This window comes from Triturus cristatus, chromosome 2_2 (assembly GCF_964204655.1).
Source record: "Triturus cristatus chromosome 2_2, aTriCri1.1, whole genome shotgun sequence".
Taxonomy (NCBI): Eukaryota; Metazoa; Chordata; class Amphibia; order Caudata; family Salamandridae; genus Triturus; species Triturus cristatus.
Window position 1 is genome coordinate 1,040,566,314 of NC_140582.1, and position 15,144 is coordinate 1,040,581,457.

General features: G+C 47.5%; 1 protein-coding gene across 2 annotated transcripts in view; it reads right to left on the reverse strand.

Moving 5' to 3' along the window:
• Positions 1-15,144, reverse strand: part of HTT (huntingtin) — a 2,065,683-nt gene that overhangs the window by 561,982 nt on the left and 1,488,557 nt on the right. For both annotated transcript variants that reach the window (XM_085642500.1, XM_085642499.1), the window contains one exon: positions 10,912-11,034. In XM_085642500.1, the coding sequence (XP_085498626.1) occupies positions 10,912-11,034 (123 nt within the window). The remainder of the gene's footprint in view (positions 1-10,911; positions 11,035-15,144) is intronic.

Here is a 15,144-nt window from a genome sequence, read left to right on the forward strand (position 1 = left end):
CACCTGAGTGTCGTCCGCATAGGAGATGGTTTGGAATCAACAAGATTTCATAATGGTAGCCAGAGACGAGACATAGATGTTGAACAGGGTGGGGCTTAAAATGGAGTCCTGAGGAACCCCCTTATCCACCACTGTGGTCTGAGAGACAAATGTGTCCAGTTGCACACATTGAGATCTGTCCGATAGGAAACTTTGCAGCCACTCTAATGCCGTTCCAGTGACACCAATCTCTCGCAGTCTATCCAACAGAATTCTGTGAGAGATGGTGTCAAAGGCTGCTGACAGATCAAGAAGGACCAGCATTACGGGGGTCCCTTCGTCCAGTAGCAGCCTGATAGTATCTGTTACCTCTACCAGAGCGGACTCCATGCTGTAGCCAGCATGGAAGCCCGACTGCGAGGAATCCAGAAGGTCATGCTGTTCCAGATGATCTGAAAGTTGTCGATTGATCAAAGTTTCCATTATTTTAGAGCAGCCCAGGAGGAGCGAGATAGGTCTATAATTCTGTAGATCGGCACAATCTGCAGATGGTTTCTTGGGCAGGGGTTTAATAAAAGCCTTTTTCCATCTAGCCTTAAAAGAGGAGGTTACTAAAGAGAAGTTAAAAATTTCAGTTATGGGATATACTAGCTCCAGTGCTAAGTCAGATAACACATGAAAGGGGGCTATATCAGACGGGAGCCTGACTTGATGCGTTTCAGAAGTAGTAGCATCTGCTCCCTAGTGATGGTTGCAAAGGTCTCCAGTCTCACTAGGGAGGGGTTATCTATGATTATGATTCTTTCCCTGTTGTCTGATACCTGCCCGAAAGAGTCATAGATGTTATCTATCTTGTTTTTAAAATGCATAGCGAGCTTATCGCAGAATTCCTGTGTGGGGGGGCAGGTAGAATTGGCTACTCTAGGAGTAGTAAATTCCTTAAGAATCCTAAAAAGTTCTTTCGATGAACCCTTTGCCTCCTCTATACGAGTGGCTAAGAATGTTCGTCTTGCTGTATTACAGTTCTCGAGGTACATCCTATGTATTATATTATAGGCCAGTCTGTCTTCCTCAGATTTTGTTTTCCTCCATCTTCGATCCTTTACCCTGCAGGCAGCTTTCTCCGTCTTTAAACTATCGGAATACCAGGGAGCCGGACTCGTTCTATCATAGATTGTAACTGTTTTACTCGGGGCGATCTTGTCAAAAGCCATTATGACCTCTGACTCCAGTTTACATAAAGCTACGTTGATGTCCTGACATTCATTGAACATAGGAGGAGAGAATACTGTACTAAACGTCTTAGGTGTTATTGTCCTCCATTGTCTACGTGTGACTTTCCGCCCTTGCGGTTTGTCCGAACCTTTAGGAGCCAAAAAAGAAAAACTAAGAGCCCTATGGTCCGACCAACTAACTACTTGAGGTGGTTCTATGCTCAATCTGGGGATATTGGTAAAAATATTATCAAGCGTATGGCCTGCTAAGTGAGTTGGAAAAACTGCTTTAGGCAACAGGTCTAACGATTCCATAGCTGCTAGCAGGTCAGCAGTGTCAGTATTAGAATCCATGTCAAAATGAAAATTGAAATCGCCAAAAGAAAAAAATCTTTCGTTTGCAGGACGTATGGGGCAAGTATTTCTAATAGGGAGGTGCAAAAGGCCTTATTATTTTTCCCCGGAGGGTGATACACAACTGCTCCTATTACTTAATGGCCATGGACCGGTTCAATAGATATAATCATCAACTCCATACCGGGAGATGATATTGTGTCCAACACTTTTAAATTTAAGGTGGGACGGGTCGCTATGGCCAGCCCTCCACCCCTTTTCCCAGTCCTGTCCAGCCTTACTACCATGTAATCTGAGGGAAAGGCGATAGCTAGAGAGGGAGAGGAATGTGTGTGTAGCCATGTCTCAGTAAAAAAACAGATGTCAGGGTTTTGATCATCTAAAAGATCCCAGACTTCTGTGCTTAGATATGGACCTAGCATTAATATATAGCCCTTGAAAAATGACATCTGACATCTTATCTTTATTTAAGTCTTCCTTCGGGGTCGTATTTGTAATAGTTTGCAGCCCTAGTGGCAGATTTTAGTTCCAAAGGCTAGCTACTTTCTGGGGCTGACTAACTGCCCATTTGCAACAGGGGCAACTGCTTATAAAGGCTCCAGTATCCAGGCAAAACCTACCATCGCATTCCAAGCTACACCTATTTGTCCCCATCTCCAACAGCTCCTCCCTTGAATAGGTTAGGGGCAACATTGTTGTGGGCGCGATGTATGGCAGAGTTTGCTGTCAGCTGTCAGACGGGCTTGCCTTCGGCGCGCCCGCTGCACGCCTTCGAGTGATGTGAGTTTAAATGACTCAGCGGTGGATCACTAGAGCGCTAAACACTCGCTTCGTGTCCCTCTGGTCATGGGTTACCTCTCTCCACTCAATCGGTCATAAACAAGACCGTGGTGGACCGGAGAGACCCTTGTGGCAAGAAACAAACAATGTGCACCGCAAAATCACAGTGTTAAAATCAATACCCCCGATATTTAGACAAAAGTCCTAAATTCTAAAAGCATAATATTAACTGGAGGCATTCGTTATCACTGTGTCCAGGTGGAGGGCAAAATAGGCTCCCTAGTGACAGATTGCGGGGCACGCCCCACCATTGATGATCCACTGCAGCATCTCTAGAGATCCTGACTGACTCTTTGAGGTCCACGCTGTGTTGTAACCACTACCTGCAGAGGCACCATTGGAGGGTCCTCATGTGTCAGCGTTCATGGGTGACCAACAGAATGCAGGATGCTATCAGACCCTGCACGTGAAAGACCTTCAAGACTGGAACCATGGCTCCATTCTGAAACATCGGAATCATAGCCTGAATGCCCAGAATCCTCCAAGGAGGAGGGTAGGGTCGATTCACCCCTATGAACAGGGTGCGCTAAGAGGGCTCTAGATGGGACCTGGGCTTGTTGATGGGAAAGCCCAGGTTGAACAACAGTTCAGTTGTCAACTGCAAGTGATGCAACTTGGCGTTGATCAACCAATCATCTAGTTAAGGGAATAGAGGTATTCCTCACCTTCGGAGATGTACTGCAACCACAGCCATCACCTTCGTGAAGACTTGAGGTGCAGAAGTAAGACAAAATGGAAGGACCACCAACTCGTAATGTTCAGACCCTACCAATAAGTGGAGATACTTCCTCAGTGATTTCAGAATAGGGCTATGAAAATATGCATCTTGCAAATTGATCAAGACCATCCAGTCCACTTTCTCCCGCGCAAGAAGCACATGTGATCGGGTCTTCATTTTGAACGTCTCCTGCTTGAGGAACCAATTCAAAATCCTTAAGGCTAGGATTGGCCAAAAATGCTCGTCCTCTTTGGGAATCAGGAAATACTGAGAATAGCATCCCTGATCCTGTTCTGGAACCAACTCTACTGCACCCTTTTGAAGTAGGAATTGGACCTCCTGTTGAAGGAGTAGAACATGGTCTACTGAACGGAAACCTTGTTGGGCAGGAAAGGGCTGGGGAAATTCTTGTAAGGGCAGGTCATACCCATTTTCTACAATATTTAAAACCCACTTATCCGATGTTATGGAGAATATGTGACGTTACAACGCGATCAAAATGATCGCGGAACATTACATCGCAGTTTTTACAACGCAAGTCGTTACAACAACTTGTGTTGGAGGGCGCTGGACTTGGGAATAGTATGATTTACTATTCCAACACCAGTCTACGTACAGTAGGGAAGGTGTTGGAATAGTAAATCATACTATTTCTAAGGTTAGAGCACGATCCGTTGTAACGACTTGCGTTGTATTACCTGCGATATAAAGGCATTGCGATGCAATGCCCGCGTGGTAATGGATGTTTCCTGGTATGGATCTCCACTGTGGTAGAAATTGGGACACCCATCGTCCCACTGGCAAAGCATGCTCCAAAATGGCAAAACTAGGGCTGCTTTCCTGTGATGTTGGCCGAGGAGGAAGAGAAGGAGGATGGCTTATGAGAGGCTCCTCGTTGTCTACCTCTGCACCGCCCTCTATAACTTCTATGGAGGGGATTGGAAGTCTACTGTGCCTGGTATTGTTGCCTTCCTCGAAAGGAGAAGTTCCTGTCAAACCCACGGAACCTTTGAAACTTTCTGTATCTCTGGGCTGCGATTGAAGGCCCAAAGACCTTGCCATCAACTTGCTATCTTTGAATCTCTCCAGGGCAGAATCGGCTTTGGCGCAAACAGTCTCAACCCATCGAAAGACAAATCCATCAGGGTATTAATGAACGTCCGGTGAGAACCCAGACCCTCTCAGCCATGTATGCCTCCCTGTTGTGAATGATGACCCCTCGCTCTTGTAACCGAATCAACCGTATCCAGGCCTGACCGTCTTTCAGCAAGCTCAGAAAAGTGACCCTGGTGTCTGGCTGCCAGGGGCCTTAATTGATGCCTCTTGCCCTCCCCGTCACATCTGTGGACAGATGCATGCACCCCTGATTGAGCGGTGTAAGTGAGCTATACCGGCGGAGAGCGCTAGTGCCGTGGAGCCTGTCGGTGACACCCGGGCGTGCATGCCCCAAGGAGGCACAGCGCCGAAGTGAGCCTGCCGTGACGTCTGCTTACAGCCGCAGGAGTGCTCGGGGTGCCTTCGGCAGCTGCTTCTACTGCTGGATTCTGCCGCTGCGTGGGTTGCAGCGCATGGAGTGCACATTTGGCAGCGAATGAGAACTGGGCCCCTGGGGGAAACTATGTGTGAGATATCAGCGTGTGCTGGACGCCACACTGGCTTGGGGGCCAGACCCAAAGTCTGGTCCTTGATGCGTTAACTCCAGGCGAGGGGCTGGAGTAGATCCAGGGGGTGGGGGGTGGTTGAGTACCAGTAGAAAAATCGTTGGACTCGGAGGAGGAGCTGAGGAAGCAGGCCAGCCAGCCTTCCCTGACTGGCAGTAAGGATGGGATTACTCAATTAATGAGCGAGGATGAACTGGGTCGCGAATCTGAGTGCCATCTAATCCTGAACCTGGTGAACAGGTCAACTCCTTAAGTTAATGGAGTTTGATAGGGTGTGGGGAGCTCCAGTGGGTGTTCTTTTAAATATTGTATGTTAGAGGTTTGTTTTTTTGAGGGGTGGAAAGGGCCACAGGCGCGGTGCAGCGAGTATACACACAACTGGGAGCTGTTAAATAAGTTACAGTACATGTCTGACACAAGCAAGTGTGTTTAGGCCATCTGGCTGCTCCATTATTATATGGAATGTTAATGGACTGGGCAACAAAGTCAACCGAGGTCTGGTGGCAACATACATTTGGCGTGTAAAGCCTAACCAGCCAAACACAGTGAGTCAGACTACCCCCCTTTCCTCTCAGAACCTATAGAGATCAGCTGCAGAGTGTCCCAGGGCTCGTCCCTGAGCCCCACCCTCTTCAACATCTACATCCCTCGCAGCCGTAGTCAGAAGACACAGATTCAACATTGTCTCCTACGCCGATGGCACCCAGCTGATCCTCTCCCTCACCAAGGAACCCACAGCCGCCAGAATCAACTTTCACAGCGAAATGAAGGCTGTTGCTACCTGGATGAAAGACAGCTGAAGTACTCATCCTGGGACCCACCCCCTCAGCCTGGGATGACTCCTGGTTGCCCAACTCACCAGGAACCCCTCCCACCCCTAAGGACCACAACTAGCTCTCAATGAACTGCCAAATCAATGCAGTATCCTCATCCTACTTCCACATGCTCCACCTACTTCAAAAGACATTCAAATGGATCCCCACAGAATCCAGAAAGACGGTCACCAGCAGACTTGACAATGGCAACGCACTCTACGCCGGCGTTACGCAGAAACAGCTTAGGAAACTACAGAACATGTAAAATGGTGCAGCCAGAGTGGTCCTCGACATCCACCGCCGCAGCCACATAACACCTCCGACAACTCCAGTGGCTCCCAATCAACAAGAGAATCACCTTCCCAAGCTCCTCAAACATGCCTAAAAAGCTCTCCACGACTCAGTACCAAAATATCTGAACCACCGCCTTGCATTCCACACACCCGTCAGACAACTCCGCTCCACCCAAATCGCCCTGGCCTCCATCCCAAGGATGTAGAAGACAAGAAGTGGAGGAAGATCCTTCTCATACCTCACCACCAACATCTGGAATACCCTGCCCCTCCACCTCAGGCAAACTGCGTCGCTGACCCAATTCAGGAAGGACCGAAAGAACTGGTTCTTTGACTGAACCTCCACACACCCAGATGGATCAGCAGCCCCCCCCCCCCACACCAGCACCTTGAGAAACTCATTGGTGAGTAGTTGCGCTATACAAACCCCCGATTGATTGATTGTTGTGGTCCTTCTTTTACAGGAGACCCACTTTTTTGGGACCAAATGCTGTTTTCTAGGTCATGGCGCCTACACCACATTGGCCCATGCAGGATTTACCCCGGGTCTCTAGGAGTAGCAATCTTGATCGGGATGATGCTCCCCTTCAGGTTCAGAAGACCTGGCAAGATCCCAATGAGATATATGCCACGGTGCAGGGTTTCTGTGGGAGGACGGATCTCACGCTCATTAGTGTTTATGTGCCTCCTTCCCTGAAGCAACCTACCCTAGACAAGAGTTATGGCCATATTATTGGAAAGGGATTACTCCCTTCACATAGTAGGATGGGGATTTTAATGATGTCATGGACTCTGGCATAGACCGCTCAAGTTCCAACCCGGGCTTCCCCAGTGAGACACCATTGGCCTGCTTCACCAGTACTTTGGGTCTCTCGTATCTCTGTGCCACATCACCCGAAGGGCAGAAGATATTCTTACTTTTCTAAGACTCACAGTGTTTTCTAGACTGGATTATATTTTTGCACCAGCCTGTGAGATAGGTGGGGTTGAAAGAGTTGAATACCTGGCTAGGGGTTTGTCCTATCAATCCCCGCTTTGGATCTCCCTGGGTAGAAGTCCCCACCACCCAGGATGGAGGCTGAATGCATGAGAGCTACAGGATGTGATATTTGCATGGGAGCTGACTGTAGATACTGAACTGCACTTTGCGGAAAATGAAGAATCTGTTGATTCCACTGTCACTCTCGGGGACGCCTACAAGACAGTGCTCAGGTGTCGAATGCAAAAATACTTGCACATAAAAAGAAAGAAAGAAACTAGGGAGATTGAGGCCATAAAGCGTCGACTGTTGCCAGCAGAGGGTGTCCCTGGAGAGCTGTTGGATCCCCTGATCCTTCGTAAGATCACAGCCTTGCAAACTGAATATCGCACATTGAAGCTAACTGAAGCAAGGACCCAGATTCTAGCCACACAGACCAACCTATATGACACAGGAGATAACTCCAGGCATGGCTTGGTCAGTAGGATGCTGAGGCCCGATGGGTGAACAGTGTTGTGGGTAGCGCAGGCAAATCATATACTGCTGATGGGAGTATAGCAGAAGAGTTTGAGAGATACTATGGGGAACTTTATAGGGTGCACCCTCTTGATGATGTTCAGCGCATTGCAGACTACCTTGATGTGGTGAATGTGCCGACCCTCCCGGTGGAGGACTGGCTGGCCATAGAGGAGGAAATCACAATCCCTGAAATATAGGGGGCTATAGCACAGCTAAACTCAGGGGAGGCCCTTAGGTCCTAATGGCCTCCTGGCTGAATTCTTTAAGAAGAACACTGGGACCCTTGGTTCCCATCTCCTTAATATATATTTTGAGGCCCAGAACCTACAGAGGGTGCTAGTGGATTTCCACGCAGAAGCAGATCGCTGGAAGGCGTTACCGTTAACAATGATGGGCAGAGCAGACATGTTTAAAATGATAACGCTCCCAAATTCATATATGTTCTTCAAAACACCTAATATAAGATCCCAGATGACATTTTCCCCTGGATTGATGACGAGGTAAGGAGATTGCTTGGTAAAAATGGTCATTCTAGGGTGGCAATGAGGGCCCTACAACAAAATCAATATAATGGTGGTATTGCCCTCCCGGATATCTGAGCGTACTACTGGGCGTCTCACCTGATTGCCATCAATGATTGGGGGTACGTGCCTGGTGAGCATCTCACATATGCGTCAAAGAGTTTCAGTTTTAATCCCGATCTTATCTCCATAACCTATATGGTGGGAAAGGGGCAGGACGTTTACTGCCGGGGACACAGGTGACAGTTGAGGCATGGATCAATACAAGCAAGTATATGAGGGGGAGAGGACTAAAACCACCCGAGAGACCCTGCTATGGATAAAGATGAGATTTAGGGAGCATGGGAAGTTGAGGTGTTTCGAGGCTTGGGATCTCATTGGTATATCTAAAGTTGGTGATCTCCTATAAGATGGCAGCCTTATTTCCTTTCATTCCCTCCAACGGGACTACCAACTTCATGACACACAATATTTTAAGTACACGCAGCTCATGATGCTGGAGGTTTCGGACCTTCCTGAATATGCACCTCTGGAGGATCGGCTACTTATGGGGAGATTGGAGAAAAAGCGGTCTCCTACAACTATAAAATTATTAATAATAAAATGCCTGACTTCCTGAAGTGATGAGGGGAAAATGGGAGAACTGAATGATACGGAGGCAACTTTAATGCATCCCAGGGATGGGACTATTAAGTCTAGGCTGAAGCTTATTCAGTTAAAAATTCTCCACCGGTTCTACTATGACCGTGTCCGCCAGCACAGGTTTGGGAGAGCCGAGTGCCCTGACTGCCTGAGATGCTGGAACTCCACTTGTCTAGTCTTAATGTTATATGCCTTCCAATTAATTGTATTTCTATGATTTCTTGTTGACTGCCTGGCTGATACTCTCTTGGAGACATTTGGAGGCACTGTTGGAGACATTTGTATATGCTGGCACTGTGCTGCTGCTCTCCCACTCTGGTTATTTAATTGTTGTGGGTGCGAGTTTGCACGCCTTTTGTCAGTTTAACAAAAAGCAAAATATTTTTTTTTATTTTTAAACAATGGCATCCATGAATCCAGTATTTGTGTCAGTGACGTCGGTAATGGCACCAGAGACTTCGACACCTGTGAAGAATAAGCTAACAGAACAAGAGTTGAGAGATGCGACGCCGGAGCAGATCCATTTGACGTCGGAAAGGGCGCAACCGGCACCAGTGACTCCTGCTGAACTTCAACTGGCAAAGGAGTCTACTTCCTCGTAGATCTACCTTCGGCCAGGACATCCAGGCGAAGTCGGTGGCGACCTTGGACTCGAAGGCGATGCTGGAAAGGCTACTGGGGACAGTGCGGAAGTCATCTCACCTCGATCCTCTTTTGACTTCAGATGAGGAGACACCGATCTCAGAAAAACATCCCTCAAATATCGACGTCAGGGACCATGACACTGCTTCTTCTTATGTTTCCTCTTCGATGACTTTGAGGTATAGGGCGACGGTGACTCTGAGAGAAGACGAGACTTTTGACCTCCTCTTTTTTCCTTTCTTGCCTTATCCATGAAGAGGTTTGATTCTCTCTCCTTGAGCTCTTTAGGGGTTCATCTTTTTTTTTTTTCTTTTTTTTTTAAAGAAACCTTTATTACACAATAAAATACATACAAGGGCCTACAACCACCGAGGCCGGCCGCTACAGAGCCCGAGGGCCCGCAATGCAACGCCACACATTCAAATGAACCAGAAGCGAAGCTCCCGGCAGTTCGTGAGCACATGCAACAGGCCGTGGCCATAGGCCAAGAGCAATCGGAAAAAACAGTTTCATTTTCTATTAAATGCAAAACACACTCAAGGCAATGAGAGTCCGAAATAGCAGCGTGCACTTTCCAGGACGGGGGACAACGTAAAGTATCCGAAGCAGTTCTTGACAGGAAGTGGCAGCGGGGGGCAATGGGAAGACAAAACATGGAACACACTTCACACAATCCCGCAGAATGCGTGGCTAGGGGGACAAAGCAATATCGAGAGGTTCATCTTTTGACATGATAAACAGGCGTCGACATCTGAACTAAGACACCAAAGACATTCTTTGTGAGGATCTGTGATTGACATTTGACCCTCACAACTTGAAACTAGATTTTGTCGGTGGAGAAATTTTTTCTGCAACAACATTGCACTTTCACGAAAAAAAGTGGAAAGCATTCTAACTCTATGAAGAAACTGCTACACATTGAAGGCGCAGAAAAAAGGGAACTGACGTCAGCACGCCCACGAGGGCCTCTTAGGGTTCTATTGATGTCATGCGGAGCCACGTGTAAAACCCTTGGGCATTGTGACATCCTCGTCGACGTGGGAAGCTGCCGAGAAAAGTTTCGGTGGAAAGCTGCCACATTATGATACTCAAAAGGTGAGGAATCCACAGGGAGATGTAACCATCAGAAAATCGAAAATGCAGCTAGTGTGCTGGTCTCACCACAAAAGCTAGTAGGTCTCAGAAAAATGATATATTTAATGCTCAATGGAGAGCAGATCTCAGGCTATGGCCAATCAACGTGATTTGTGCCTGTTCTCCAATGTACGTGCCATTAGCACTGTGGAGGTATGAGGATAGGGAAGGAAAATATGCCCACTTTGATTTCCATATGGAGATAACTAGCTAGTTAATATCTTATCTGGTAGGTGATTTTGTAATCTGTGTAATTGAGCCTCCAACATCATTTATGACAGCGCCAAGGATGCAATGACTTCACCTATGGCTTTGAAAATTTTATATTGATGTCTTTTATATTTCAATGTTACATCTTCATCAATCTGCAATACAAAATATTTATAAATTATCTTAACTTCAAGAATATACATTAAATTATGATATTGATTATTACAATTGTAAATTAAGAACTACATTTATTAAAATTGAGTCATTACTGGGATAATCATTAATTCTGAAATCTATGGCAATCATATCTTTTTCAAGGCAATTTCATAAGTGTTAAACGATGATGTGAGCATTTCTTTGGTGTGCACACTTTCTTTGTAGTCACTGTACCTTGCTGATCATAAAGGAGTGAAGCTCTGGTTGAGGGATTCGGTTCACCAGCTCTGCACCTTCCAGCAGTGCAGAGTCTGACCGATTGTAGCACTGAGCCTTCACTAACGTTACATACCAGTCCTTGAAAAAGAAACAAAAAATAAAGTTATGCTGATACAGAGAGTTCGAGGGAAACAATATCACAAGGTTATGCGCTGTTGTGGATGCTGTTTGTTATTATTTATGTCTTTTGTTGCAGTTAACCTTATTTTAACTGAGCACGCTGAAAAAGCATTTTAAAACGAACACTACTCTGTACTCACCTGTACTTTCATCCCCTCGTGACCCCGTTCCGCCCCGGCTTGTGCCGTTTGTGCGGAGGGTCAGTTCGAGGAGCGTCACTTCCGCTCGTGACACCACTTCCGCCCTGCACGTGACGTTTGCAGGTTAGCGGTCTAGTGTTGCTGAGCCTGTCAAGTATAAATAGTGAGACTCTTGCTCCCAGGCCCTTTGACATTCGCGGCGAGTCAGGCTGCGTGTTATTGCGCTGTTGTGGATGCTGTTTGTTATTATTTATGTCTTTTGTTGCAGTTAACCTTATTTTAACTGAGCACGCTGAAAAAGCATTTTAAAACGAACACTACTCTGTACTCACCTGTACTTTCATCCCCTCGTGACCCCGTTCCGCCCCGGCTTGTGCCGTTTGTGCGGAGGGTCAGTTCGAGGAGCGTCACTTCCGCTCGTGACACCACTTCCGCCCTGCACGTGACGTTTGCAGGTTAGCGGTCTAGTGTTGCTGAGCCTGTCAAGTATAAATAGTGAGACTCTTGCTCCCAGGCCCTTTGACATTCGCGGCGAGTCAGGCTGCGTGTTATTGCGCTGTTGTGGATGCTGTTTGTTATTATTTATGTCTTTTGTTGCAGTTAACTTTATTTTAACTGAGCACGCTGAAAAAGCACTTTAAAACGAACACTACTCTGTACTCACCTGTACTTTCATCCCCTCGTGACCCCGTTCCGCCCCGGCTTGTGCCGTTTGTGCGGAGGGTCAGTTCGAGGAGCGTCACTTCCGCTCGTGACACCACTTCCGCCCTGCACGTGACGTTTGCAGGTTAGCGGTCTAGTGTTCCCTCGCCCCCTAGTATTTAATGGCAGTATGGAGGAAGCGCAGCGGACGAGCGCAGCGGGAGCGCCGACTTCGCGCCTAAGTCGCGCACAAGTCAAGCCCGTCTGCGCCCGTCCGCGGCCGACCGGGCCCAGGGCCCTGCCATAATGCCCAATTTTACTCATATTCCTCCTCCGAGCTCCTGAGACTCAAATCCACAGGACCTATACCTGCTCGAGCTGCTAGTATGGCCCAGGCATGTGGCATTTTTGTTCCCTCTGGTTGTCCGATACTTGGTTCTCCCCCCAATCCTTCTCCTTCTACACAGCAGACCACCTCCTCATTACTCATCTACTACCTCAACACCCGCTCACTTATAAGTAATCAGCTTGAGATTTTTCAGTTATTGCACCAGAGTTCTATTGATGTTCTCCTTTTAACTGAAACCTGGATCTCAGAAACTTCGGCTCCTGATATCCTTGCAGCAATCCCTTCGGGATATTACATTATTCAAGCTAATCGGCCTGCAGGGAAGATCGGTGGTGGGGTGGCAGCTATCATCCGCTCGACCCACACCTTCTCAGAGATTGCCGTAACTCCGCTTCCCAATACTGATTATCTGGCTTTAAAATTTTCCTCTCCCAAGTTATCTTTTGCTTGTATTCTTGTTTACAGACCGCCTGATCATATGCCCCTTTTCCCTAAACTTTTCAGCGACTCTATCGCCCTACTAGCTATCAGCTATGCGAATATTATAATAATTGGCGATTTTAACTATTGGCCTTCGGACACTCATGAAAGCCAATCATCGCTGGAATTCACAGACTTATTAAAAGGAATGAATCTTTCTCAATTCATTCACACTCCTACCCACCGCAAAGGTCACATATTGGACCAGGTCTGGATGTCTGACCTCGACATATCTCCTCCTTTGGTCTTTCCCTGTTCCTGGTCTGATCATTACTTTATTTCTTTTGTCCTTCACTTACACACTATATGTCCTCCCCCCCGGATTAAGAATTTTAGAGCCCGGAACTGGAACAGAGCGGATCTGGCTGAATTCTATGCCTCACTAGCCTCCACTGTACCTACCCCGTCGACTTCGCTTACAGCTCAGTCTGACAACCTCGATACCTGGTTACGTCAGGCCAGCGACAAAGTCGCCCCCTTTAAGTACATCAAAGTTAAGCGCCCTCATGACGCCCAACGCTGGTTCTCGGACCAACTGAAAGCGGAGAAACTCGCCTTGCGGCAATTTGAACGCCGCTGGCGTTGCCATTATGACCCTCAACTAAAACTAGCTTACACTGAGGCGTTGAAGCTGTATAAATTATCGATCTTGGCAGCCAAAACGACATATTATTCTAAACTCATTTTGGATTCCAACAACAATTCCAAAACCATCTTTTCTGTTGTTAATGAGTTATCTCTGCCGGATAGGGTCACTCCCCAGCCTTTGCCGACTCAATCTCTCTGCGACTCACTTAACTCGTACTTCATAGACAAGATCATCACAATAAAAAACAACATTCCGACCCCGGCATCCCCCACTCCGCCCCCCCTCCCCCCAAAAAACACTAATTCCTTGTCTAGATTCCCCCCTATCTCTTCACAAGAATTTATCTCTCTTCTTCTTAAAGTCAAATCAGGCTCCCCCAACGATTGTTGTCCCCCTCAGATTCTGAGAGAAGCCTTCCTAACATGCCCAGGCCCTCCCCTTGCTCTTCTCAATAACTCTCTTGCTACTGGGGAGGTCCCTCTCTCCTTTAAGCAAGCATCTATCGTTCCCATTTTAAAAAAACCTAACACTGATCCCCTTACACTCAGCAATTACAGACCCATCTCCCTTCTCCCCTACTTGGGAAAAATTTTGGAGACCTATGTCACCCGCTGTTTGAGCTCATTCATTGAGGAATCTGGTTTCTTGGACTCTCAGCAGGCGGGCTTCAGACCCCTCCACTCCACCGAGGCGGTCATAGTAGCAGTCATGGATACCCTCAGGAAGGGTGCCGACAATAACACCTCTCAGGCCCTTGTCCTGTTGGACCTCTCGGCGGCTTTTGACACGGTCGATCATACCATTCTGATCGACCGTGTCCACAATGCCGGCATTCAGGGAGTGGCCCTTGACTGGCTCAGATCCTTTCTTCATCAGCGATCACAGTCCGTCCATCTCTCCTCTTTCTCTGCCCCTTACACCTCTCTCCCTTGCGGCGTCCCACAGGGCTCTGCATTATCCCCTCTCCTCTTTAATTTGTATCTCCAACCTCTCCTAGTTTCCCTCCGTGATTCGCCAGTTACTAGTTTCAACTATGCTGACGACCTTCAGTTGATTTTCCCTATTGACTCCTCCCCGTCCTCCTGTCTTAATTTTCAGTCGACTATGTTGTCCATTGCGGAATGGATGTATCATAGTCACTTGAAGCTGAACCCTACTAAGACTGAGCTTGTCTTGGTTGGCAGCTCCAACCATCCTTGGAACTCCTCATTTTGGCCTCTATCCCTGGGGACCGCTCCGGTCCCTGTGCGCTCAGTCAAAAGCCTGGGGGTGATCATCTCTGATGATCTTTCAATGAAGCCACAAATCAACGCGGTCACCTCAGCCTGCTTTTTCCATCTTAGGCGGGTTCGTAAGATCAGTAGGTTTCTTACTAAAGAAGCCCTGACCTTAGTTGTTATGGCACTCATCACTTCCAGGCTTGACTACGCCAACTTACTATATGCCGGTCTCCCGGCTTGTCATCTTCACCGTTTACAGCTAGTGCAGAATCAAGCTGCTCGCCTGATTTTTCACCAGCCGAAATTCCAACATGTCACTCCCCTCCTTTACAGTCTTCATTGGCTTCCTATTTCCAAACGATGTATTTTCAAGATGGCATGTTCTACCTTCAAGGCCCTCTCACAGGCTGCCCCGGCCTTCATCTCCTCTAACCTGTCCCGTTATACCCCTTCCAGAACCCTTCGATCCTCCTCTCTTAACCTTCTTGAGATTCCCAAGTATAAAAGGAAAAAGCATGGTGGCCTCTCCTTTTCTGTTTTGGCCCCTTCTACCTGGAACGCTCTGCCATTAGCTCTTCGCATCTGCCCTAAGTATGACTGCTTCCGCAGACTTCTGAAAACCTCGCTCTTCCAATCTGCATACGGCTA